The sequence below is a fragment of the Garra rufa genome, chromosome 5 (genome assembly GCF_049309525.1).
Source record: "Garra rufa chromosome 5, GarRuf1.0, whole genome shotgun sequence".
Classification (NCBI taxonomy): domain Eukaryota; kingdom Metazoa; phylum Chordata; class Actinopteri; order Cypriniformes; family Cyprinidae; genus Garra; species Garra rufa.
Genome location: NC_133365.1, coordinates 18955981 through 18983979, shown reverse-complemented (window position 1 = coordinate 18983979; position 27999 = coordinate 18955981). Strand labels below are relative to the sequence as shown.

The 27999-nt window shown below is 37.9% G+C and overlaps 1 protein-coding gene across 2 annotated transcripts in view; it reads right to left on the bottom strand.

Annotated features, from left to right (window-relative positions):
- specc1 (sperm antigen with calponin homology and coiled-coil domains 1) overlaps positions 1 to 27999 on the bottom strand; it is a 145553-nt gene that overhangs the window by 25674 nt on the left and 91880 nt on the right. For both annotated transcript variants that reach the window (XM_073839753.1, XM_073839754.1), the window contains 5 exons: positions 24268 to 24452; positions 16437 to 16537; positions 14075 to 14147; positions 12276 to 12408; positions 9631 to 9733 (listed from right to left, as the gene is read on the bottom strand). In XM_073839753.1, coding sequence (XP_073695854.1) covers positions 9631 to 9733; positions 12276 to 12408; positions 14075 to 14147; positions 16437 to 16537; positions 24268 to 24452 — 595 coding nt within the window. The remainder of the gene's footprint in view (positions 1 to 9630; positions 9734 to 12275; positions 12409 to 14074; positions 14148 to 16436; positions 16538 to 24267; positions 24453 to 27999) is intronic.

Genomic DNA, 27999 nt, shown 5'->3' with positions numbered 1-27999 from the left:
TCATTTCCTGTTATACCCTGGTCAGATTTATTTTTTCTTAATTTTTTATAGCTATCTACACCGTATTTTTTTTTTCCAAAGATGTAAATAAAGGCTTATGTTTTACAATAAAATACTATTTCAGTTTACCTACTCACTTTCCTACTTTACTATCTATCTATCTATCTATCTATCTATCTATCTATCTATCTATCTATCTATCTATCTATCTATCTATCTATCTATCTATCTATCATAGGAATTATATTTTGCATTAAAACGGCTATTTTTAAAACGTATTCTAAGCTCTAGAGTTCTCCCAGAATTCTTATTAAATTTAAGATAATTAATTATTTCATTTAATATATAATATAATATTTAAATATAATACATACAACATAAATATTGTATAATCATACTACAAATAAACAGTTTTAAAAAAAAAATCATATCATCCATTAATTTTACAGACATTTCTGTTAACTCTAAAATACAGGTTAAACACCTATAATACAGTACATTGCACCCTGAATTTGTGGATTATTTCCATAGACTGTAAAAAATATGGACGTAGTGTCCGTGACGTCACCCGTAGGTTTCTGAAGAGCGATTTTGAAGCCTATAGTGGGCGGGATTCGCCGTCGCCATCTTGGAATCGCGTCATCGCGCGTCACTCCCAGCTAATCGAAAATGGGCAAAGAGGCGGGACGTGGGTGGAGCTGGGTGCTGCAACCACGCCCACTTAGCGTGACAGTGGTGAGAGCAGCGGCAATCCCCCTGTCACTCAAGTGGCCACACTCCCTTAATTACGCAGAAATTTACGGCTTAATATAACTTTTTAAAACTTAATATAAGTTATAAAAAAATTCACCCCCCTCACAGTTGACATGAAGGGCGAAATTAGCTGTATAGTCTAAAACCACTTTTTGAACCAGGCTGTAAACATGTTTTTTTCTGCTGTAAAGTTGGGCATTTTAACATGGGGCGTCTATGGGACTGACTCCCTTTTGCAGCCAGTCTCTAGCGGCCAGTCGATGAATTGCAGTTTAAGCCACTTCCGTGTTGGTTTCAATAGAGAGAGCTGGAGGTTGCCGCTTGATTATTTCAGAGTGTATAATATAATATTTTTTAATTACAATATATACAACATAATGTAACCATGTTGTATTTTCAGAAAGTTTTGGAATATTTGTCGTCTCTCCAAATTTGTCACTACTGAAACACGGTAATATATAATTTAATAAGAAGGATTATATTGACATATTAAGCTTTTGCATACTTGCATATTTTGCCTTGTATTTATATTTATAAATAAATATATATATATATATATATATATATATATATATATATATATATTTATATATATATATATTCTATTTTAATAAGAAGTTTTCAGAGGTAAATCAATAACAATTACAATTTTAACAATATTTCAAGTGTGATTTATGAGATTTGTTGTATTTTAAATCCAATTTTTCTTTGTAAAAGAATTCTTTCTCCAAAATCAGAGCCATAGAGAAACAGAGTTTCGACACTCCAATAGGCTTCCATAGGAACTGAGGAATGCGGAAGTAAAGCGTGTCATGGAGCGGCCAATAGTTCCAAACAACCAATAGCTCCTCCATAGAAGCCCATTCATTTCAGTGTTTCTCAAGCACAGTCGCTGGTACTGTAAATTGAAGAAATTACTGCATTTATTTACATTTTAACGCATCAGTTGACCTCTCGAAAAACTGGCCAGTAGTGGTATTTTCTGAAGCGTGTTATGGTTAATGTTTATCGTTAGATAATAAACAGTTATACTGTAATTGCAGTTAGATAACGTAAGAAACACCGTAATAGCGGGCATAACCAGATACTAGTTGTCATATTATTAAGTTTTTAGTCTTTCTGCGATCTTTCTCTCCCTGTAGGAGGTTGAATGAGTTTCAGCAAAGACTGCGTTCAAGAAATACAATAAAAATGTATGCTGAACGCAATTGGTTGACTTGTGTTTTTTAAACACTATTTTCATCTTTTCAATGGAATAAAATACTACAATTATTTCAATATAATTTTCATAAGTTGAAATTTAGGGGTTAGTGTTCGGGACAGCCACCTCCTAATGATTTTACATATATTAAGTTACTGATATTTCAACTATTATTGTGGGTTTAAATAGATAATAAAAGGATCTTAGTAAACATCTATGATTTGTATACTTTTATACTTTTTAAATGTGTTTTTTGGTTGTGGGACAGCAGTTTGGATCAATTCTAGCCCATAAAATATAATAAACAACATATGGTCCCATTTTATATTAGGTGGCCTTAACTAAGTACTTACAGTACATCGAAACAAGTACAATGTGCTTGTGTTCATGTTGTATTGCAAAACACTTTTGCTGCTATTGAGGTGGGATACAAATAAGGTTAGGGACAGGTTTGGTGGTATAGGTAGGTTTAAGGGTGATGCAAGGGATGGCTCAACAGTGTAACAGATGTAATTACATGCAGGTACAATGTAAAAACATGTATGGACACAATAAGTGCATTGTACCTAATTATTTATTTAAATGTAAGTACATAGTAGTTAAGGCCACCTAATATAAAGTGGGACCCAATTTTTTTAAATGACAGTAATGAAAAAACAATATGTGCCTAATTTTCATGAAAATAATATCGCAAAATAAATATCTATCATCTGTCCTTTCATGTGAGAGTTGGGGTCAGACATTGGCCATACAGACTCCAAACAAGACAAATGAAACCAATAAAGTAGCCGGTTTCGTGACACCTCTTTGAACTGTGCAAGAGAAGAGGGCTGTACGTGCTTGAGAGACATTCGATACTCATAGCACTGAACTGATAATGCCTTATTTAATGAGGCTTATCCCTAAGCAAATGAGAGCCAAACTAAATGAATGTTTTCTGAACCTTCACACACTATCAGTGAGTTTTGCAGTTGCTCTCTTCATTCCATTAACACCATCCACCTAGCAGCCAAGCAGCCAACACAGTGAGGTCAATATAATTATTAACATTCATTTGTGGGAAATAGGTTGCGGAAGAAGGCTATGAGTGATTGTTATGTGAATGGATGAGGGGGAAGTGAATTTTAAACAAGCTTTGAGGAAGGGCAGGATGGAGCAGTATGCTTCTGTGTGTGTGTGTGTGTGTGTGTGTGTGCGTGACTGTTCGCAGGTGACAACGCTGTCCATCTTAGTGTGTTAGTGGGTAATTAGTTGCTCCCTCGCTCTCACAGCTGATGTCTCTTATGACATAGTGGACCAGTAGCCCTCCTTGACCTTTTCCGCAGCCCATATTAAGCTCAATTTGGAGCATGTGTTCTTGAGCTAACCTTTTCCCAGGTCTGCAATGTGAGAAGAGGCCTGTGGCCATTGCTGTTCTCATCAACACAATCTCTTACCCCCTTCTCTGCACTGGACAATATGAAAATGGATAAATGCATAGTCGTCCAGTGACCAGTGAGTGAGAAAACTCTTGATCTCAGATGGCATCACTCGGAAACAAAATAATGTATTTAGCGTTATTATTATTATGCTTTATAATGCATATAATGCATCCAGGTATTTATTATTATTGTGTATTTATTTTTTAAATTCTTGTCACTTTTAAAATTTGTATTTAATATTTAATACATTTTAATTTATGTTATCATTTGATTTTATATTTATGTTGTATTAAAATGACATATGCACTACAAGTCAAAAGTATTTGAACAGTAAGATTTTTAATGTTTTTAATGTTAAAAGTCTCTTCTGCTCACCAACCCTGCATTTATTTGATCTAAAGCAAAGCAAAAAAATCTAAAAGTAGTTTTTTTTAAACATTTAAAGTAGTTTTTTTTCTATTTGAATATATTTACAAATGTAATTCTGTCCTGTGATCAAAGCTGAATTTTTAGCATCATTACTCCAGTCACATGATCCTTCAGACATCATTCTAAAATGCAGATATGCTGTTCAAGAAGCATTTATTATTATTATGATGATTATGATTATTATTATTATCAATATTTAAAATGGCTGAGTACATTTTTTTAGGATTCTTTGATGAATAGAAAGATCCAAACATCAGCATTTATCTGAAATAAAATGATTTTATACACTATAACATTCAAAAGCTTCAAGTCAGTTTTTTTTTTTTTTTGGAAAGAAATGATAGAAATGAATACTTTTATTTAGTAAGGATGCTTTAAAAGTGATCAAAAGTGGTGATAAAGACATTTATAATGTTACAAAAGATTTCTTTTTCAGATAAATGCTGTTTTTCTGAACTTTCTATTCATCAAAGAAACTTTAAAAAAAATCTACTCAGCTGTTTTCAACATAATAATAATAATAAATGTTTTTTGAGCAGCAAATCAGCATATTAAAATGATTTCTGAAGGTTCGTGTGACACTGAAGACTGGAGTAATGATGCTAAAAAATTAGCTTTGCCATCAAAGAAATCAATTACATTTTAAAATATATTCAAATAGAGGGCAGTTATTTCAAATTATAATAATTTTTTCACAATATTACAAGTTTTACTGTATTTTTGATCAAATAAATGTAGCCTTGGTGAGCAAAATAGACTTATTTCAAAAGCAAATCTTACCATAGAATTGTAATGTATTTATTTCTTTATTTTGTGGGAAAATTTGACCTAGATATTTTCTTTGACAGGTTTTAGGAGATTCAACAAAGTGTAAAAAATTCAGAAAGTTGGTTTCATTTCAGTAGAGGGTGGTTACATTACAGTAAAAAGTCCACTGTTAGTCACCTAAATTAGTGTATCAGTCACAAAACCACAAAACACTTTACAGTCATGTTAAATTTAATTGCTTACACACCCAATGTCTGCGCCTGGCACAAACAAATACTTTGACTCCATGTCAGGATTTAGGCATCCCCATAGACCACACGGAACAAATTTGCATCGTATAACAGCCAGAAGCCTAATTATTTTCAGTGCTAAAATCCACAACTATTAGTTTAAGCCTCTTATTGCATTCCGGCTACAGAGCAAAACTGAAAAAGGCAAAAGATGAATAAGCACTGTTCTGATTAGAGTTTGTCCATCTTTAACAAAGCTATGTTTATCTTCTTCACACACTGTTGTCTTTGCTAATGCTATTTAACAGCCAGTGCAGGTCACCTGAGTGCAGTCGGTCAGTATCTGGTGCTTAAAACATCAATGCAAACCAAGTGAACGGGTCTCTGTTTTCCATTATTAAGCAAAAGATGATGAAAGCAGGAGGAAGGAAGAAAACATGAGTGCCCCTTTCATCGTTTTGTTTACCAGCTGAGGATAATATGGAAGGTAAGCGTGTTAGCGCTAATCTTCCTCTCACACATGACAATGGTGGAGACCTGGCTCTGGTCCCCTGAGGGTTTAATGGGCCTCATACAGGCTATTAGAGCAGTGAGCGAACCAGTAGAAATATTATCTGCTCGCATACAATCGCACATGCCAATCACACAGTATTTGCTTCTGGGAACACAAACACTACATGTGACACAAATATCTATTTGACTCATAGGTCATTCAGTGTGGGATAGATTACATATGAAATTTAACGTGGTACTGATTAGAAATGACATGACTCATTTAACTCTTGTTTAGTGTCTAATCTATTTAGGGAAAAATATAAGGAAAGGATTAAAATGTTTCTTGTGGAAATACTGAAACCACAAGATGCCCTCTACTGATAGATGATCTTTAACCAGCTCAATTTATATAATACCATTCCCATTTGTGAACCAAGATTTTCCAGTGTAATGTTCCCATGTTTGTTGTAATTGGTTTTGGCAAAGCAATGCAGACTTATCTCTGCAGGCAAAAGTTATTTCTGTGGATCCACAAAATTGTTTATTCCTTATAAATTGAGTTCTTTGATAAATTCAATTTGTTTTGTTACTTTATTGAAGCTTATTAACTTTAACTATTGTTATTGTTATGTAAGACTGCAATTATTTGATTTCAAAATTACAGTAAAATATTATTATAATTTTAAATAGTTTTCTATTTTAATATACTTTAAAATGTAATTTATTCCTGTGATGACAAAGCAGAATTTTCAGCATCTATTACTCCAGTCTTCAGTGTCTCATGATATTTTTTAAATCACTCTAATAAAGCTCTTGTGCTCAAGATTTCTTTTTTTTAAGATCAACATTTTTAATCAGATTTAGTTTCACTTCAGAAACATATCACAATTCACAGTTCAAAAGAACTTTGTACAAACAGATGCCATGAAGCCGTTCAGTTGTACAGAGAAAGAGGAAGAAGAATAGTAGAAATAAAAGTCAGATAAGCAAAGAGATGTCAACTTTGTGCTCAAGATTTCTTATTATTCATGTTAAAACAAGTTATGCTTCTTAATACATAAACTGTGATAGATGTTTGTCTTTGATGAATAGAAAGTTCAAAAGAACAGCATTTACTGGAAACCAATTTTTTTGTAACAATGCAAAAGGCTTTGTCACTTTTGTAAAATTTGGTTTATAAAATTAGCTTTTAATTTTTTTTAATGATGGCTGGTGACAAAGAATTCAAATCAGCAAAAATAAAATGTTTGACTCTACATTAGGAAAGAGATAATGGTGACCACAGTGACACATTCCTGAAACATACATACAATAAAGTTAAAAAAAATGAATCAGACCATAAACAAAACACTAACTTAGCGTTTAAATTAGCATTCATTTTTTATTTACTCATTATGGAACAAAAAACCCTAATTAAATAGATGCTGTGACCACAGTCTAGTTAAGAGAGAATGAGAGGTACAGACAATCTGTGTGTACTTTGAAGCAAAAGTAGAAGAAATCCATTTTCTTTTCTGCTCAATTAGTAAAGAAGAATTTTAGGTGGGCTTTTGTCTTTTTACTGAGAGGAAATTGAGAGTGGGATTGGGAAATGGCACAAGCTGAATTTTAACTTGGGCCGCCCACACAAGAGACTTATTTTATGAAGTACAGGATGAGCAATTTTGCTCTATTTGGTTAACAAAATAGTTCACAGGAGAACAGTCACGCATCTCTGGGCATTATTCAGTATTTTGTTACTTGATGATTTGGCATTTTTGAATTACTCATTTGAGCCAATGATTCAGTGGTCCATTCATAAAGACTAAACAAATCATTTGAAGGCATGACTCAATGACTCACAACGCTCATAACGACAGTCAGTTGTTTTTGAGGTTTAATTAATTATTTTAAAGTAGATTATATTTGCATTTTCCCCCCAACATTTTATATAAAAAACAAGCTTATAACATTATTTATACTAAATGCCACTTCAGCTGCTTCTGTTTCGTCTGCAGTGGAATGACTGGTTTTGTTAATACTGATTTGGCTGGTGAGCAAAAAAGTTAAATTCCTCAGCAGCAAGATTTTTGAAGGAACACAGTTTCATTGTTTGTAGAGAGACGCACAGACACAGGTAATGCACACACTGTCAATGCTTCAGTCATAAAGAAATTATGTTTCTTGAGGAAAACATTTAAGGAATTATCTCCATGTAGTGGACTTCTATGGTGCCCCCAAGTTTGAACTTCCAAAATGCAGTTTAAATGCAGCTTCAAATGGCTCTAAACAATCCCACCCGAGGAAGAAGGGTCTTATCTAGTGAAACGATTGGTCATTTTCAAAACAAATTGAGAATGTGTAGTCTGTGTAATCCGGGTCAATAAAGTTAGGGTATGTCAGAAAAACTCCCATCCCGTTTTCTTCTTCATTTTCAAAATTATCCTACAATGCTGTTTTACCTTTTTTTTTTTTAAATGCCGTTTGATCTTCTTTGCATATTCACTTTGTAAACACTGGGTCGGTGCTTCTGGAGAAGAAAACAAAATGGAAGTATTTTTTGACATACCCTAACTGTCTGACAAGACGAGCGTTTGAAGTTAAAGGAAATAAATTGTCAATTTGTTTTTCGAAAATGACTATCGTTTCACTAGATAAGACCCTTCTTCCTCGGCTGGGATTGTTTAGAGCCCTTTGAAGCTGCATTTAAACTGCATTTTGGAATTTCAATCTTGGGGCCACCATTGAAGTCCACTATATGGAGATAATTCCCGAAAGGTTTTCCTCGAGAAACATAATTTCTTATCGACTGAAGAAAGAAAGACATGAACATCTTGGATGACAATGGGGTGAGTAAATTATCTGTACATTTTTGTTCTGGAAGTGAACTTCTCCTTTAACTGGCAGCATTCCTCTAATTTTCACTGAGATTGCAAGATGACGGGTCGCTCTAAGGTGACTGAAACCCTGCGACAGGAGGTTGTACCAGTTGAAAGGCCAAAGGGAATATCCCTTTCAGCCACTGCATGAGAAGTTGGTCATTCCAAATCTGATTTCTTGAATATCGCAGGTTTACAATGACGGTAATTTATTCAAGTCCCCCAAAAAGACTGGTCATCCACATAAGACGAATGCATTAGAAGACAGGATAATTCAAAGACTCTAAATGGGGAATTGGTTCAACACTGCAGTTGGAATGGCTTGCCAGTTCAGTGCTGAACAAAGTATGGATCTGTGTTGGCATGTATAGGAGAAGTCAGACTGGAAGCACACTCTGCAGTGACCAAGCCTCTCATCAGCAGAAAGAATCAAAAAGCTAAGTTCACCTTTGCTAAGGAGCATGTTGTGTGGAGAGAGAACTGGTTCAAAGTTTACTTTAGTGATGAGATCAAGTTTGTTTATTTGGATCTGATGGGAATCATTTTGTTCAGAAAGACTGAAGTCCAGGTGTGTAAAGAAGTCAGTGAAAGGTGGAGGAGGAAGTCTCATGGTTTGGGGGATGTTTTTTGCAATGGGAGTTGGGCCTCGTATACAGCTACATGTCAGGGTGAATGCAAATGTTTATCAGAATCTCCTTCAGCAACATGCAGTTCCTTCACAGCAAGCATCTCCCAATAAGTCAATTTCATGCAAGACAATGCCCCCATCACACTGCAAAACGGGCAAAGCAGTTCCCTTGAAGCTAAGAACACTGAAATAATGAGTCCTGATTGAAACCCAATATAAAATTTCAGCAAAATCTGTGGGCGACAAAGTTATAGCTAAGAAGAGGAAGAGTGGAAGAAGAGTGGACCAACATCACACCAGCACAGTCTGAGAAACTAGTGATATTCTAGCTGATGATTTCTGTTCTCTAATTTTGATCACTGTGTTTTTGGTAATATTTCTTGACAATTTTGTAAAACTTGTTAGTAGTACAGTGGTATACCTCAACTAATATTCCTTTAACTTTTGGGTGATGAAGATTAACAATATTTCAGTAATAATCAAGTATTTATAGATTGTTCTATATTTTGATCTCCACTGTAGATGCACTTACGTTTTTCTTATGACACTACCATCACAACCACGACTCATAGGCAGTGAAGTATTCAAACTATCAAATGCCAAACACTTAAAAAAGTGTTTAAACTTTCAGCCGTCACACTTTCCATTTCCAGTTACTTGTGTAGTTCTGTTTAGTGACCCTAGTGGTGCAGAAATTACACACTTTGCTTTTAAACACGTCAATTCCTTTCACTCTACATTCCTTTGGCAAATGTTGTATTTAAACAGTCAAGCCAATAAAACTTGCCTGAAAGATGAGAGAGAGGGGGACAGGGTGAGAGAGGGGGTCAAGGCCTGTGCTCCTTACCGGATAGCCCTCTGTTTTCTTCTGGCACCACTTCAGTAGAGCGTTCCTCTTAGATCCACCGTACTCCCGCGCCAAAGCGGACAGAGGGTCTGTTCTTTCCACACTAGCATCAGGGGACACACACAAACACACGTACGGTCACTAACACTGCATCTGTACATGTGTGTGAGATCTCATGGGGTTTGTGACTGGAGCTGAGATTCATTTAGAGTGTGTGACATGCACTCGTAACATTTAGTTATTTCCTAAATGCGATTATAGCACTGAAAGAGCTATTGGAGTATGACTGTGTGCCAAGGCAAGTTCTGAAAATCTGCACAAAATATATACTGTACTTAAGGGGAATAACATAACGACAATTATGCGTGACTTTGACTTTGACTTGACGGGTTAAGTGTTTAACCTCTGCTAAAATCCTCACACACATGTGAGAGTACATCAGGGGCGTCGCTCTGCGAGAGACACAGCATGAAAGCTAATCAGATTGCCTTGTTGTGTGTTCATGGGAAGATTAGATGACACTGTGGTCATTGCACTGCAAGTCAAAACACTGCGACATCGTTTATCACCTTTCACATTGATGCCTGTAAGGATTTGAAATAAATACAAGACTCAATATTTATTTCTCTAATACATAATATAGTATTTATTATGTTATAAAGGGATTTGTTTTAAGAGGTTAATACTTTTATTCAGAAAGAACGCATAAAATTGATCAAAAATGACAGAAAAATGATATTGTTAAAAAAGCTTTCTATTTTAAATAAATACAATTCCTTTGAACTTTGTGCAATTGAAGAATCCTAAACAAATGTATAGTTTATAGCACAACTGTTTTCAACATTGATAATGATATAAAATGTTTTTTGATATTAGAATGATTTCTGAAGGACCATTTGACACTAAATCCTGCATCACAGGAATAAATTACATTTTAAAATAAACTGAATTAGAAAAATGGTATTTTAAATTGTAATAATATTTCACAATATTACTGTTTTTACTGTATGTTTGATCAATGAAGGCAGCCTTGATGAGCAAAAGACATTTTAAAAAAATTGAAAAAAAATCCTAAAATAAGATAAAAAAATTACATTAAATATAATATAATGTAATAATTTACATTTTTAAATAAATTGAATTAGAAAACTGGTATTTTAAATTGCAATAATATTTCACAGTATTGCTGTTTTTACTGTATGTTTAATCAATGAATGCAGCCTTGGTGAGTGAAAGAGATTTCACAAAATAAAAGAAAAATCTTAAAATAAGTTTAAAAATACCTAAATAAAATGTAATGTAATAAATTACATTTTAAAATAAATTGAATTAGAAAACTGGTATTTTAAATTGTTATAATATTTCACCATATTACTGTTTTTACTGTATGTTTGATCATTGATTGCAGCCTTGGTGAGCAAAATAAATGAAAAAAAAAACATAAAATAAGATGAAAAAATTACATTAAATATAATATAATGTAATAAATTACATTTTAAAATAAATTGAATTATAAAACTGGTATTTTAAATTGTTATAATATTTCACCATATTACTGTTTTTACTGTATGTTTGATCATTGAAGGCAGCCTTGGTGAGCATAAGAAATTTTAATAAAATTGAAATAAATCCTAAAATAAGATAAAAAAAATTACATAAATATAATATAATGTAATAATTTACATTTTAAAATAAATTGAATTAGAAAACTGGTATTTTAAATTCTAATAATATTTCACAATATCGCTGTTTTTACTGTATGTTTAATCAATGAATGCAGCCTTGGTGAGCAAAAGAGATTTCATAAAATAAAATAAAAAATCTTAAAATAAGTTTAAAAAAATAAAATAAACTGAATTTGAAAGCTGGTATTTTAAGCTTGGTAATCTGAGTGTGCAAAAAAAAAATCTAAATACTGAAAAATTCATCTCCTCAACCAAATCAAACCTCAATAATGTTGACCCATACAATGTATTGTTGGTTATTGCTACAAATATACCCGTGCCACTTGCGACTGGTTTTGTGGTTAAGGGGCACAAATAGTGTCTGTGTTCATTGAAACCATTTTTTTCTCTATATGAAATTTAAAATAATATTTTAAAACATTTAAAATGTAAAAAATGGTGAAAGTTAAAATTATATGCTGCAAGATCATGACAAATTGACATATTCATGTTCATTTTAAACTGAAATCTTAAAAAATCTTTCAAATAAACAAAATAAAAGTCCATGAACACGTTATGCATCAACTGCCCAACAGTGTGTTTGAAGCAGGGCACAAAAGGTCATGACTAACATTCTTTATCAAAACCTTTCTTTCTTGGTATCAATCTGTGCCAAGTATGATTATGTTCAAAGCATGAATCACCAAAGAGACTGACTTGTGTAACTCCAGGCATTGTTTCTGAGCAGGACAGCAGGGGTTAGCAAAGCAAAGATAATGAGAGAAACACTTGAGGAATGCAAGTGCATCATTTCTAATCTAAGTCATCTTATTAGCTTATGTCTCAACAACTTTCACATATTTTTAATAACGAAAGGTAGCTGTGTGTGTTTCTTTCAAAAGACTGAGTCATCTGTTGTTTTAGTCCACCCAGTGAGGAAGACATTCACCGCATCTGTGTTTTTGTGTTTGTGAAGCTTACTTGAGTTTGCTGTTGGCTCTGTTGTAAGAAAAAGAGGATGTGCGGCCATTGAAGTGAGATGGAGTTTTAATCACAGACTCAAGGGACGGACTCTTCCTCATAAGAGATGAGGGCTTCAGTTCGTCACACGACCCTGAGAGAGACAAAACCACAGACACAGGGGGAATTTAATATTGTGTCCCATTGCCACATTTAAGGGGAATATCCTCTCTGCGGACATAATAAAATCCACAAAGAGAAGTCTAATGATGCAGTATTTATTTTTAATTTAATTTTTTTTTAATAGTGCAAGGATACATTAGATTGGTTGAAAAGTGACTGTACAAAAATGTAAAAAAAAAACTTTCAACTGTGATATAAATAGGAAATGCTTCTTGAGCAGCAAATCCACATATTAGAATGATTCTGAAGGATCATGTTGCACTAAAGACTGGAGTTATGATACTTAAAATTCAGCTTTGATCACAGGAATGTTATATTTTTAAATATATTAAACTAGAGAGCAATTACTTTTTGATATTAATAATATTTCATACTATTACTGTTTTACAGTGTTTTGATCACATAAATGTAGCCTTGATGAGACTTAAAAGAGACTTAAAACATTAAAAGATTTTACTGATCCTAAACACCTGAATGTTAGATACACTGTCAAAAGTTTTTGAACAGTAAGATTTTTCATGTTTTTTAAAGAAGTCTCTTTATTATATATGTCTATTCTTTGATCTAAAGTACAGCAAAAGCAGTACAATTTCTAAATATTTTTACTATTTAAAATGACTGCTTTCTATTTGAATATATTTTACGCGTAATTTATTCATGTGATTTCAAAGATAAATTTTCAGCATCAGTGCTCCAGTCACATGATCCTTCAGAAATCATTCTAATATTCTGATTTGCTGCTCAAAAAACATTTTTTATTATTGTTATTATTTAGTTGTTTTTCAGGTTTCTTTGATGAATAGAAAGAAATAGAACAGCATTTGTCTGAAATAGAAATCTTTTGTAACATTATAAATGTCTTTAACATCACATTTGATCAAATTAAAGTATCCTTGCAAAATAAAAGTATTCATTTCTATTTTTTTTTAAGTTCTATACATATACGGACTCCATGCTTTTGCATGGTGTTGTGTATAATGTTACAAAAAGCTTTTTATTTCCAATAAATGCTAATCTTTGGATCTTTCTATTAATCAAATAATCATGAAAACAATTTACTCAACTGTTTAAAATAGTGATAGTAATATTTAAAAAAAATTATTGAACAGCAAATCAGCATATTAGAATGATTTCTGAAGGATCATGTGACACTGAAGACTGAAGTAATGATGCTGAAAATGTAGCTTTGATCACAATAATAAATTACATTATAAAATATATTCAAATAGAAAGCAGTTGTTTCAAATAGTAAAGCAGTATTACTGCTTTTGCTGTAGTTTGAACTAAATAAATGCAGGCTTAGTGAGCAGAAGAGAATTCTTAAAAAAAAAAAATCTGTGTATTATTATTATTATTACTGAAAAAGAATTAGTGCAAGTCAATTACATTCTGAGTGTGAAGATCATATTTAAGCGCTAATATTAATTCTTACATGAGTGTTATTTGATATGTAAAGTTGTTGAAATCATCCTTAACATAATTTCAAAATGTCTGTGTTAAGCAACAACATGCCACAGATGCTATAAACAGTTTAACTTGTCCTTCAAATGTAAATGTTTCTCTACAGTATGGGTGTTTAAGGATAACTGAAGTGTTGTTAGGAGGACGTTCCTCAATTCTGTGTCACTATGAAGTACCATTGTGGGGGAAATCTCCAAAGGTGATTTTTCTCTCAAGGGTCTTTGACAGCGGCTTGATTCCAGAGGGCCTCTAGAAACATAAAACACATGTAAGTGATAGCATGGCCCATGCTCTAGTAAACATGCAGTGGTGTAGTCTACGTGATACGCAGGTATACGCCGTATACCCAATAGAAAAGGTCAAGGATTTGTGTATACCCACTTTAAAAAGCACGAGGATACGTAACAACATGATATTGTGACATAATTTTCACACTTTCATTCATAAATTAATCACATCTGTCTTGCGAGGTGTATTGTTTTGACTTAAATCGGCGATGTGTAGACCAATCGGCTGCTTCTATTTGAAGATTAATGATATATGAACTATTAAGGCTTCCGTAGCCTGCTGTGACCTGGATCTGACGTCACCTATCAAAGTTGGTGGTGATTCTCGACGCGAGTTTGAAATCAAGTTACGCAAACCAATAAATGAGATATGAATAATGAAACGAAAACAGACTCGAATTACAATCTTTCAGTGTTTTCACAAGATGTGCGTCTCAATATACTGTACAACGCGGCATACATTCACATCAAATGCTAACTCAGCGGCAGAGTTCCACTCACGCAAAGATGTAATTTCCACTGGGGACACGAGTTTCAGAATCCCGTTTGTGTCCTCCCACTTTCAAATGGTTTTGTTAAAATAATCTCTTGTATTGTAGAATGCACGCTCAGAGTTTCGAGCGATCGTTAAAACGAAACCAAAAGTAAAACGCGCACGCGCATTCAAAAGCAATTTTTATACCCCACGTTTAGAGATCGACTTTCCAATGTGCGCAAATTAGGCTACATAACATATCTAGGCTGTTATTAGTATGTGGCAGGGTTGGGGCCATTCATGAATTGAATTGAGAATGAATGGTAAATTCCAATTCACTTCCTGGAATGGAATTGGAATTGAATTGGAATGTCAGGAAACAGAATTGAAATCAAATAAATTCCACTTGAGTTGCTAAATAAAATAATTTGACTTTGCTTAAAGTTTGCTTAAAGTTTGACTTTGCTTAATAGTTTATAGTACATTAAACATTGTAAATCACATAAACAACAAACATATAAAAGAAATACAAAGTACTGTATGTTTAGTATGTTAAGCATGATCATTTCACATACCAAATTTCAGGAAATGATGATAATTCAATGCAATAAAAAATGAATGAAATACATGAATGAACATGACTCATTTTTTTTGTGAGTTGAGATATGTTATGTGCTAATCATATATTGAATGTATAGTACATCCAGAAACGTATCACCACTGTCATTCAATTATTAATTCATAATGTACAGTTCTCATTTTTATTTACTTGCATTTGATCAACTCTATTTCATAAATTACTTGGTATTTGTAAAGCATTATAAATAAAGTTCAAATGTGTGTCTCTAAATGCAATCACAAATAGATGCTCAGAAACAGCAATAAACGGAATTCAGTGGAATTTCCCTGAATTGAATTCCACTTCCTGTAATTCCAATTCAATTCCAACTCTGTTTCCTGTAATTGTTGTTGAATTCCAATTCCAATTCCAATTCCATTTCCTTCTTTGAATTGGAATTGTTGAGTCCATCCTGAATTGACCCCAGCCCTGTTATGTGGACTATTATAAGTTGTGTAATTGTCTATAGCTCTAGATCACGCTTGAAAAATTCGGCCTCTATTTGCACTTTGAATATTGAAATAGTAGCCCACTTTGATTATGGCTACATTTATTGTCTACACGACTAAGAAAGAGCTGTGTCATTTTTTTTTTAATTTTTTTTTTTTTATTTCTACTGTAGATGGTTTAAAAATGCAATGGTTGTCCCTTGCTTAAGGTGTAAAATAATAATAAAAAAAAAGGCTTTCAAAATCAGCCAATTTGCTTGTAAAGCATCAGTAATAAGAATCGGCCATGAAGAATCAAGATTTGCACAATACTAAAAAGAAATTAGGTTCTCCTAAATTTTTTTGGTGCTCCTAACTTTTTGAAGTTAGGAGCACCTGTGCTACCAAGTAAAAAAGTTAATTTGGAGCCCTGAATTTATTGTTAATAATAGTTCCAACTTGAACCCCTAAATGTGCATTGAAAATTGACAGCTCATAAAACTTGCTAAAAGTAAATCAAAATGTTAATAACACATAAACAGTGTTTCAGAATGCTCTCAATTACATATAGATGCATCCTGTATGCATTAATGAGTGTGGTGGTGTTTGGGGTGTTGCTCTGGGATGGGTGAATATGGGGCTGGGAGGGAAAAATCACAGTATACTCACTACAAAAAACTAAACTACACCAATGTATACATGCATGGTGTATTGTAAGATATGTAGTACCTGAATGGGTGAGACAGCAGCAGCAGGGGCTGTACGGACTGGTATGCCACTCAGGGGGCTTCTGGGAGATGTATGCATCTGAACAGAGCTGCTGGGTCCATCTAACAGAATACAGTTGAACACTTTTAAAAATGGCTATAGAAAATTATATTTCCAGCCACACAGAAAAAATCTGACTGGATAGTTCACCAAAAAAATAAAACAAATCGCTATTCACTCGATGTCTTTTACCGAAATATGTAGTAGAAAACCCATGAACGATTTACATTAAAATTCTCATTGTTTTATATATCTTTTGGACTATGGGGGACGTCATTATTTTGATGATGTAAAATGGTTGCACTCGGTGAGCTACTGGCAATACCTGCTGCTATTTTTACTGCCATAAAACTCGGAATACGCAACAATGAAATAATGATACGATGCCACATTGTGCAGCTTTTGGTTGTAATTTTCAGTCTAACGGCAACAAGAGAAGTGATGTAAGTCTTTACTGCTTTCCTAGCGATAAGAAGAGGAGAAAAGAATAGGAAGTATGTAGGGCTGCCCACAATAGTCGTCCAAACGAAGAGGCTTGGTATTGTGGTAATACAGTACATTGGGCCGGACATCCAAACGCTCACCTATCATTCATCAATCTTAAATATGGCTTTTCATCTAAAGATGTATGTATAAGCATCTTTACATGGCAGCTCAATCTAATGTTAACCTAGAAAAATTTGCGCTATTCAAGTGTCTATGCAGAGTGTGGAAGCTGAATAGTGCATGACAGATGGAGGCGCCGGTGTGCTCACTTGTTCTTAAAATACTCTGTCATTTTTTGTTATACAGATAAAAGTAATACATCTTTTGAATCTGTAAAGAATTTGCGTTTATTTGTGTGCATTCAGAATAACAACAAAATGTTGCGCTTTTGTAAAATAATTATAGCAATCAAGATGCCGTCTTGGTCTCTGTGAACTTGAGCACAAAACTCTGTGTATACTTCCCTTACAGACATGAAAAATCTATCTATAGAAAGTGAAATGTCTACTTTCAAATGAACCAAATTTAAATGGAAAGCAAATACTATCAGATTATGTAATCCGTCAGAAACATGCACACAGGTGCATCACTACTGTGGAGATGACAAGCAGTGTCGCCGACTTCATCTCTTAAGCTGAAATCAAAGAAAGCACTGGTTTATCAATAAATTATGAAAATGTTACTGCAGTCTCTTTGCTGTTTTTCCTTGACACATAATCGATAAATCTGCCTGTGCGCTGTGGCAAACTTTTTTTTGCGTATGCTTAAACGCTCATTAGGCTATGTAGGCAATTAAAGGCTCATTATTGGTTTATTAATAAACGTGCAAGTAATAGTCAACTAATGCTTAAAATGAATGACTACTAGTCGACCAGTAAATTTTTTAGTCGATGACAGCCCTAGAAGGATGACTGTGGACGAATAAAACTTCCTAAAGACCCGCGTCTTTGTTCTCTCTGCTTTAGCCCTGATGGCTTTGAGGCTTTTAGTAGACCACAGCTACTGAAAGAGCTTACAAACGGCAGAGACGAGAAACGCTAGATGGCATCCTGGCAGTATGTAAACATGGCAACGCTTGTCCTGACACTGCAGACACTGAAAGAGTTTCTCAGCATGGATTGCCAGTTAGACTCCTTGTGAGAAAAAAATCAGTAGTACGGCATTTGGTTTAAGTCTATGCTTATATCCATCGCCACCTGTAAGCTCTTTCAGTAGCTGTGGTCATCGTATCAGTATTATATTTTCCGAGTTGTGTTTAGGGCTGTGACGATAACTGCATCATTGCATTACCACAGTAATGATATGCCGACTGCAGTGCTAAGGTCATCACCACACTTTTTTTTTTTTGGCGAAAGTTACAGGAGTGTATATGGTGTGTGACAGTGGCGCCTGCAGGTGTAAGGTGTGCTCAGACTGACCCGAGAAACGTCTGCCCGGCAAATATTTTAGCTGTTAGGTCTATGTGTGACGTATTTCTGTTCGGTTAGTTCAAACTGCTCTCTTACTGTTCCTCCAAAGTAGTCTGATCTCATAAAAATTTTCTGTTTCTATTTGGCGTACTATTTATACGCATCTCCCGTCCAGGGCGTGTGAGCGTTCGTCCACTCTCGCGGGCCGCGTTTATCACGCCGCTGGACAGGCTGCCACCGCCCTGCACGCCATGGCTACCTTACAGGTTTATCAAGCCCAGGCCCTGAAACAACTGCACGAGGGTGGTCCTGACCAGGGTGTTATGGAAGAACTCCGCGCCGCCACCGACTTCGCCCTCCGGGCCACGAAGGTCACGGCGCGTGCCATTGGTCAGGTGATGTCCACAGCCGTGGTCCAGGAGCGACACCTATGGCTGACTCTGGCCCAGATGGCAGACGTCGACAAAGCCCGCTTTCTTGACGCTCCTATCTCCCAGAGCGGCCTTTTCGGCGACACTGTCGAGGACTTCGCCCAACAGTTCTCGGCAGTCCAGAAGCAGAAGGAGGCTATTCAACACATCTTGCCCCGGAGGTGGAGAGATCTGCTCTTCAGGGGACGAGAACATCGCCGTCTCCGCTCCCGGTGGAGGGCCGGGGGTCATTGTGCACTTCGGTACCCACAACCTCACAAAAAGAGCAATTTCTCTTAACACCTCCGGGGCCTCGGCCTCGGATGCCCTCTCGGAGCCGGACACGGAGCTGTCTATCGCCAGCGCGGGAACCTGGGAAGAAGGTAGGCCCTGCTTCAAGCAGCTTGTCTCCCCTCCCCGTTCCCCCCCCCAGGCTGCCCCACCACAGACACCTCGCGGTGGTTGATACGGACGGTACGTCTCGGCTATGCGATTCAGTTCGCCAGGCGTCCGCCCAGGTACAGAGGCGTTCTTTACACCACTGTCCATTCGGACACGCATGCCGCTGTTCTGCGTGCGGAGGTCGCAGTCCTACTGGCGAAGGACGCGACCGAGCCGGTCCCTCCAGCCGAGATGAGGTCAGGGTTCTACAGTCCCTACTTCATCGTGCCCAAAAACAGTGGTGGGTTAAGACCCATCCTGGATCTCAGAGTCCTGAATCGGTCCCTTCTCAGGCTGCCGTTCAAGATGTTGACGACGAAACGCATGATTTCATGCATTCGTCCCCAGGATTGGTTTGCAGCCATCGACCTGAAGGACGCGTACTTTCACGTCTCGATTCTTCCTCGCCACAGGCCCTTCCTTCGGTTTGCGTTCAAGGGTCGAGCGTATCAGTACAAGGTTCTCCCATTTGGCCTAGCCCTCTCTCCCCGCGTCTTTACCAAGGTCGCGGAGGCAGCTCTGTCCCCTCTTTGGCTGACAGGCTTCCGCATTCTCAACTATCTCGACGATTGGCTCTTGATAGCGCATTCGCGAGACCAGTTGTGCGAGCAGAGGGACCTGGTGCTTCGGCACCTCAGCCATCTGGGCCTTCAGGTCAACCGAGAGAAGAGCAAACTCTCCCCAGTGCAGAGGATCTCTTTTCTCGGTGTGGAGCTGGACTCGGTCACTATGACAGCCCGCCTAACCAACGAGCGTGTGCTGTCGATGCTGAGGTGTCTGAACTTATTCAGACACGAGACAGCGGTTCCTCTCAAAACTTTTCAGAGGCTCCTGGGGCATATGGCAGCTGCAGCCGCGGTCACGCCGCTGGGCTTGCTTCATATGAGACCGCTTCAGCATTGGTTACACGACCGAGTCCCGAGACGGGCATGGCACCGTGGCACACTCCATATTGGCGTTTCCCCGCTGTGTCGCTGCCTGTTCAGCCCGTGGTCAGACCCGGCCTTTCTCCAGGCCGGAGTGCCCCTAGGTCAGGTGTCCAGGCACATCGTGGTTTATACGGATGCCTCCACCACGGGTTGGGGTGCTGTGTGCAACAGGCAAGCAGCTTCGGGCTCCTGGACAGGACCTTGACTGCAGTGGCACATCAATTGCCTCGAGTTGTTGGCTGTGCTTCTGGCCCTTCGTCGCTTCCGATCGACGTTGCGCCAGAAACACGTGCTTGTTCGTACCGACAGCACTGCGGCTGTAGCCTATATCAACCGCCAGGGCGGCCTCCGCTCTCGCCGCATGTCACAACTCGCCCGCCGTCTGCTCCTCTGGAGTCAAACGCGGCTGAAATCGCTGCGGACCATTCACATTCCCGGGGAACTCAACCGTGCAGCCGATCAGCTCTCACGGAAGTCCACCCTCCCTGGAGAATGGCGACTCCACCCCGAGACAGTCCAGCTGATTTGGAGCCACTTCGGGGAAGCCCAGATAGATCTGTTTGCCTCCCCCGAGTCCTCCCACTGCCAGAAGTTCTTCTCCCTCAGCGAGGTTTCCCTCGGCAGGGACGCTCTGGCCCACAGCTGGCCGCCGGGGCTCAAGTACGCCTTTCCCCCAGTGAGCCTCCTTGCACAGACCCTGTGCAAGATCAGGGAGGACGAGGAGCAGGTTCTCCTGGTCGCCCCATACTGGCCTGCCAGGACCTGGTTCCCAGAACTCATTTCCCTCGCAGCAGCCCCTGCCTGGAAAATCCCCTTGAGGAAGGACCTTCTTTCTCAGGGGATGGGCACAATTTGGCACCCGCGTCCCGATCTTTGGAACCTGCACGTCTGGTTTCTGGACGGGACGCGCCAGACCTCGCTGGCCTCCCGCAGGCCGTGATAGAAACCATCACTCAGTCCCGGGCCTCCTCCACGAGGCAGGCCTACGCACTGAGGTGGGGTCTGTTCGTCGACTGGTGCTCCTCTCGGGGAGAGGACCCACTGAGATGCACGATTGCAGTAGTGCTTTCCTTTCTGCAAGAGAAGTTGGAGCGCAGGCTGTCCCCTTCGACTCTCAAGGTGTATGTTGCCGCTATTGCCGCACATCACGATGCAGTAAATGGATTATCCCTTGGTAAGCACCCTCTGATCGTGAGGTTCCTCAGAGGCGCCAGGAGGATTAATCCTCCCAGACCGCGCCTCGTACCCTCTTGGGACCTCTCCGTCGCCCTTCGGGGCCTGCGGGGACCTCCCTTTGAGCCACTCGCCTCAGTCGAGCTTAAGTTTCTGTCACTGAAGACAGCGCTCCTGACTGCGTTGGCTTCCATCAAGAGGGTGGGGGATCTACAAGCCTTCTCTGTCGACGAATCGTTCCTTGAGTTCGGGCCCGACGATTCTCACGTCATCCTGAGACCCCGGCCCGGTTATGTGCCCAAGGTTCCCACCACACCTTTCCACGATCAGATGGTGAACCTACAAGCTCTGCCTTTGGAGGAGGCAGACCCAGCTGCTGCGCTGCTGTGTCCAGTCCGTGCTCTGCGCACCTACGTAGACTGCACTCGGCACTTCAGACGCACCGAGCAACTCTTTGTCTGCTTCGGAGGTCAGCAGAAAGGGAATGCTGTCTCCAAACAGAGGTTGGCTCATTGGGTGGTAGAAGCCATCGCCCTGTCATACTTATATCAGGGAGAGCCTTGCCCCTTAGGCATTCACGCCCACTCCACACGGAGTGTTGCGTCCTCCTATGCGTTGGCACATGGCGCCTCATTAGCAGACATCTGTAGAGCTGCCGGCTGGGCGACACCTAATACCTTCGCCAGGTTTTACAACCTCCGCGTAGAGGCCATCTCCTCCCGAGTTCTGTCAGGTGACCGGGAGGATGGCTAGTGTCGGCTTGTTGCGCCATTCCCACGTGGATCCGTGCGCCATTTCCAGTAGGTTCCCTCCGGCGAACCCTGGGTCCTCCATGCCCCGCAGTCAGGGCTGGATGCGGCGTAGTTCTGACTGTGCTCCTGCCGGGTCTCCTTCGCCCCGCAGGTTGTGGCTATATTCCTGTATTTTTCCAGAGGCCAACCAGAAGGCCTCTGTTTCCCTCGTATATCCCTAAGAACCCTTACGGATATATTGAATCTTCTCTATTTCCACGTGGACAGTATTCATGTGCTCCGCCCCCCCAACCCCTGCTTCAGTTCAACTGGCACCCCTGTGGGCCCCCCTTCTGGTTGGGCCCCAGGGCGTTGGGAAGGTTACGTTACGTATCCGCCTGCTGACACATCCGCCTGCCAGCACGTGGGTCGTTGCGTAACGCGGCACCAAGGTCGTGGCCTGTTCCATAGGGTCTGTTCCCATATGTAACGTCGAAGTGATTCGACTGAGCGGGAACGTCTAGGTTACGTAGGTAACCCTCGTTCCCTGAAGGAGGGAACGGAGACGTTACATCCCCTGCCACGCCTTGTCGTCGCGCTGCGCCGGCTCGATCCGGCTCCTCAGCGAAGAACCTGACTGACTGGCTGCACGACGCCATTATATATACCGTATGTACGGGGCGTGGCTTGTCATGCAAATGCCACTCGCCAATTTTCATTGGCCTTTTGTATAAGGCTCAGAGATGATTGGATTCTAAGCGAATTCCCATATGTAACGTCTCCGTTCCCTCCTTCAGGGAACGAGGGTTACCTACGTAACCTAGACGTTATGGCATACATATAATAGGCCTACGCACCTTCCCCACACCCCTAACCGCTGCGTTTCTTATGCACGCCAAACTGAAATGCACATATACTGAAGGCTACATCTCTCATTCGCCACAAATATAAATGTTTCTCACAAGAGGCTCCAGCACGATCACTTGGATTTTTTCCTTTCTGTCATTTTTTGGTCATACAGATAAGAATAAGACATATTTTAAACTATAAAGAGTTTACTTTTATTTTTGTATACTCACAATAAAAACAAAACATTGTGCTTTTGTAAAATAAAGACAACAAATAGGGTGCGCTTTCAGCCTTCTGGGTTTCCCTAAACTTGTGGCACAGTCACAGAAATGTAAATAATGGTGCCCCCCTGTCCAAAATATATATAAAACTATGTGGATTTTATGAGTTTTTAACTACATATTTCGGTATAAGACATCATTTATGTTACATGTTACATAACTATGATGACTATGTTACAAGCTATACAAGTCTTAATACCCGGGGTTCCCTTTAAGGTCATACAAAATGTAAATATGGGTGGACATCTGTTCAATATTCACATTCATCTGAAATTTCATCAGTAAGTTTAGAATAAGCTGTTTTTGCAGCTTAGTTTCAATAGATGGTCTTTGAGGCTGGGGAGGAAGTACAATGAATTATTTTTTTCTGAAGTTCAGGGGCAATTGGATTTGTCATAATACAACCCGTTTAAGACAAACAAATGGTTCATGAGGCCCCTTATGAAAACAATTATATTTTGATGAAGCTGGAATGACTGTCTGACGACGCCACATTAGACTTTTTGAAATACCCTATTGTATTCTGCAGAGCATTTTATAAAAATCACAAGCTGTACTGAAGGTTATTAATAATGGGATTTTTTGTCTTATTATTCTAAGAACATTAAACATCCTCTCCAATCTAACATGACATTTTTGGTGATTAATGAGCCGAAGTCCTGCTGTCTGACCACCCGTAACTTACAGAAGTATCTGTCCAACATAAAGACAGGCGGGAATGATTTGAGAGGTCTGGCTGCTGTAATGAGAGCCAGACTTTCCTGCTGCCGTGTTACTGATAGATTGCGATGGCAGACAGGAGATGTTTGGAGAGAATTACATCATTAGCTCAGATTAAAGAAAGGCTTCTGTTAGCATCTGTCTCACCGTGATAGCGTCGGGATCTAAACATTTAATCACTGCCTAAATATTTTTTCAGCAATAATTTTACAATCTGAAACATTTTACTCATTAATGTCTCAGATGTTAAAATGAATGTTACTTGGAATAGAAAAGATGTTAAAAGGGAGAGAACAAGAGTGAGAATGAAGGGAGACTGAGGGGAAAAAAAAAGAAAAGCAGTGAGAAAGGTCGTGTCCTCACTCGGCACAGGTGTGTCAAAAGACTTGATGAGAGATTTGACCATGGCTCCTGGTTCTGAGGACGAGCTGCTTCCACTCCCATTACCATTGGTTAGGAAACCACCAGGTGCATTCTGGGACACAGTCATTCGGCACCAGTGAGGACTGCCATCTGAGTCAGCGAGACTAACATCTTCACTCCATGACCTATCAATCACAGAACACATACAGATATAGAGAGGCCACAGGGGTTTTAATGTTTTTATTAAAATGCAATATTTTATTAAAATACTATATATATATATATATATAATATAGAGCCCCGTTTCCATCACTGAATAAAAAATAAATAAAGGTTATTACAACTTTTTATCTTACAATTCTGACTTTTTTCTCAGAATTGAGAAATATAAACTCGCAGTTATTTGTTATAAAGTCAGAATTGCACAGATATAAACTCACAATTCAGATTTTTTTTTTCTCGCAAATGCGAGTTTGCATCTCACAATTCTTTTTTTCTGGCAATTGCGAGTTTATTTGAAAATTGAAGTCTAAAAAAAAGGTATGTAAACTTGCAATTGTGGAAAAAAGTCAAAATTGTGAGACAAAAGTTGCAATTACCTGTTTTTTATTTTTTTATGCAATGCAATGCAATTTAATGCAACAAATTAAAAGCAGGACAAATCATTTGCAAATACAGTTTTTTCAAATAGTAATGAGATTTATTTATTTTTATTTTATTTTATTTGCATCATGGAACTGTGAAATAGGGGTAAACATGTTAAAATGCTAGGAAAATAATGCCACAATATGAAAAATCTTAAAGATTCTAAAAATAGGCTTCCATTTTCTTTATGCACAATATCATGTCTTATTTCTATCTTTTGATTTTAGGATGAAACATGATAAGGCATGTCTTTTGAGAGGTTTTATGGGATTCTGCAAGTATAATCAATTAAGGAAAGACAAAATCATGGTAAAAATGTGAAACATTCACATATAATGTCCACAAAAACTTTTAAAAGAACAACATTAATGGATTAGTGAAATACTGTTTAGTACAAGACCATAAAGATAGCATTTTACATTTAGTCATTTAACAGACGCTTTTTTCCAAAGCGACTTACAAATGAGGACAACAGAAGCCATCAAAACTAACAAAGGAGCAATAATATAAAAGTGTTGTGACAAGTCTCAGTTAGCCTAATGCAGTATACACATAGCAAGGGCTTTTTATAATAAATAAAAAGAAAACAAGTAGATAGAATAGAAAAAGAAAAGAAAAGGGAACGCTAGTGTAATATGGTCTTTTTTTAATAAATAAAAGAAAACAAGTCCGAAGAATAGAGAATGCTAGTGTTAGAGGCTCTTTTTCTTTTTACGAAAACTAGTTAGAATAGAAATGGAACAGAGTTTAAGTGTTAAAGTTTCAATTTTTTTGTAAAAAAAAAAATTGATGAAATAAAATAGAGAGTGCTAAAGTTAAAGGGTCAAATTAGGATAGACTCTGTTTAAGTGTTAAAGGTTCGCATTAAGTGTTAAAGGTTCAAGTTTTTTTTGTAAAGAAAAAAAATAGAGGAAATAAAATAGAGAGTGCTAAAGATAAAGGGTCAAATTAGGATAGAAGAGAATTTTTTTCGTTTCATCAATACTCAGTTGACAACATTGGTATATTAAAGCTAATTGTCCACACAGTGTACAGGAGTGCACATTTGAACACAAAACTGTTTTACTACCAGAGGCAGAAATTTCCTCTTGTGCAAAAAATGGTTCAATATGCATAAAATATGCATGATATAAAATTGCAAAATAGAAACAAGAACTCTTAAAACACAGTTCTAGTGTTGACTCTGTTCAGGATGAAGTCCCAAACTGTCTGTGCCATGTTTCTTTCCTGTAGATGGATGTATACAAACATGTAAAAGTGAAAAACAAGGAAGCAGCCTTAAAAACAGAAACGCAACATGCTGTAATGCTCTGATTTATTGACCTTAAAAATACAGAATACATTGATGACCATTTTAAAGATGTACATTTAAAACCCCATGTGTTAGAGATAAATAGTATTGAATCTCTCATGAGTACAAACGTCATTGCAGTCACATGAAAACAGTACGTAAGTTACATTTGCACATTCACTGGATCGTAACAGAAACTGCATCATTTAAAGGCAGAGGAGGTGTGAAACTACTAAACAACATGCAACCAGATTTTGGCACAGTCATGTCCTGAACTGTTAATACCAGCATGTAATATAACTTCTGATAAACTGCATCTAGATAAATATGTTCCTGCAAGACATACAACCTGAGATTTGACAAAACTGCAGTCGAAGACCTGACTTTAAGCCTTTGAAAGGCTCGAAGATGAATGTACACTTCATACTTGAGAGTCGTCTCATTCGCATTCGCAACATCATGTGGTGTTCACATTCAGTGAGAAACTTTCAAACTGAAATTGGCCACAGATGGTTAAACAATGCAAATAGCGATGTGGAGTGGAGGAGAAAGCTTCATGCATGAGAAACACAAACAGAAGTGCTTAGCTAAGTTGTTTACTTTGAACGTGAGGTAAAGCACGTTTCTCAAAAATTCGACTGATTTCTTATCACTGCTTGTAGTGATGTGACAGAAACGACACAGGGACAATACAACCACCTTAACCCTACAGCCAACGCAATCCAATACAAGTAATCTTCATTGGTTAGTGCTTGAGTAAATCAAATGCAAACATTTAAAAGTCAGTGGGTTGTAAACCAACTGGGTTTTAACTATAAGAATGTATGTTTCAAACAAGCTTGATATGTTGGAGTGTTGATAGGAATTGTTTGTCTGCCATCTAGTGTTGGACTTGCAGTAGTTGCACATGAAAATTCCCAATGTTTTCATGTAACTCAAAGAGATGTATCTGCTATCCCTACTGTGTAAACACAGAAAATATGAAAGAAAATGACCTGGAATAGAGGCAATTAAACTGTTTACCCTGTCATGTGGCTGTTGTCGAAAATACAAACTTTTACAATCAAAAAGTGCTGGTAAAGTATTAAAGGTCTGTAAATGTTGGCTTTATTCCTAAGGCAGTACGATACAAAGCTTTTTTTTCCTTGTTAAAAAGACAGTGCCCAGTCAGGGGGTATAATAAATTAATGTTACAGATACGTCCTTACACATGTGTTCACTTTTTCTTCCAACTATTCCCAACATTTCAGTTGGCCCTGCTTAAAGGGATAGTTCGCTAATTACTCACCCTCATATCATTCCAAACCCACAAGACCTTTGTTTATCCTCAGAACACAAATTAAGATTTTTTTTTATTTTTTTTTTATGAAATCCGAGAGCTTCTGACCCTGCCTAGAATACAACTGACATGGCCAAGGCCCAGAAAGGTAGTAAGGACATTGTTAAAATAGTCCAACATCAATATTTCAACCATAATTTTATAAAACTATGAGAATACTTTTTGTGCACAAAAAAAAACAATGACTTTTCAAATTTCTTCTCTTCCGTGTCAGTTGACACGTACTCACAAAAGCACCACGATGCATGAAGATGATTGGTTTGGAACGACATGAGGGTGAGTTCATTTTTAGGTGAACTATCGCTTTAAAGGTATAACAACACAAGCCTAAAGCAGGTCACATGATCAAATACAATTCAAATAGTGCAGGTGCTGTTTGCTTTAGAACAAATACAAAACATCTCTGAGCAGCTGTGGAAACAACACACACTACCAGTCAAAAGTTTTTGAACAGTAA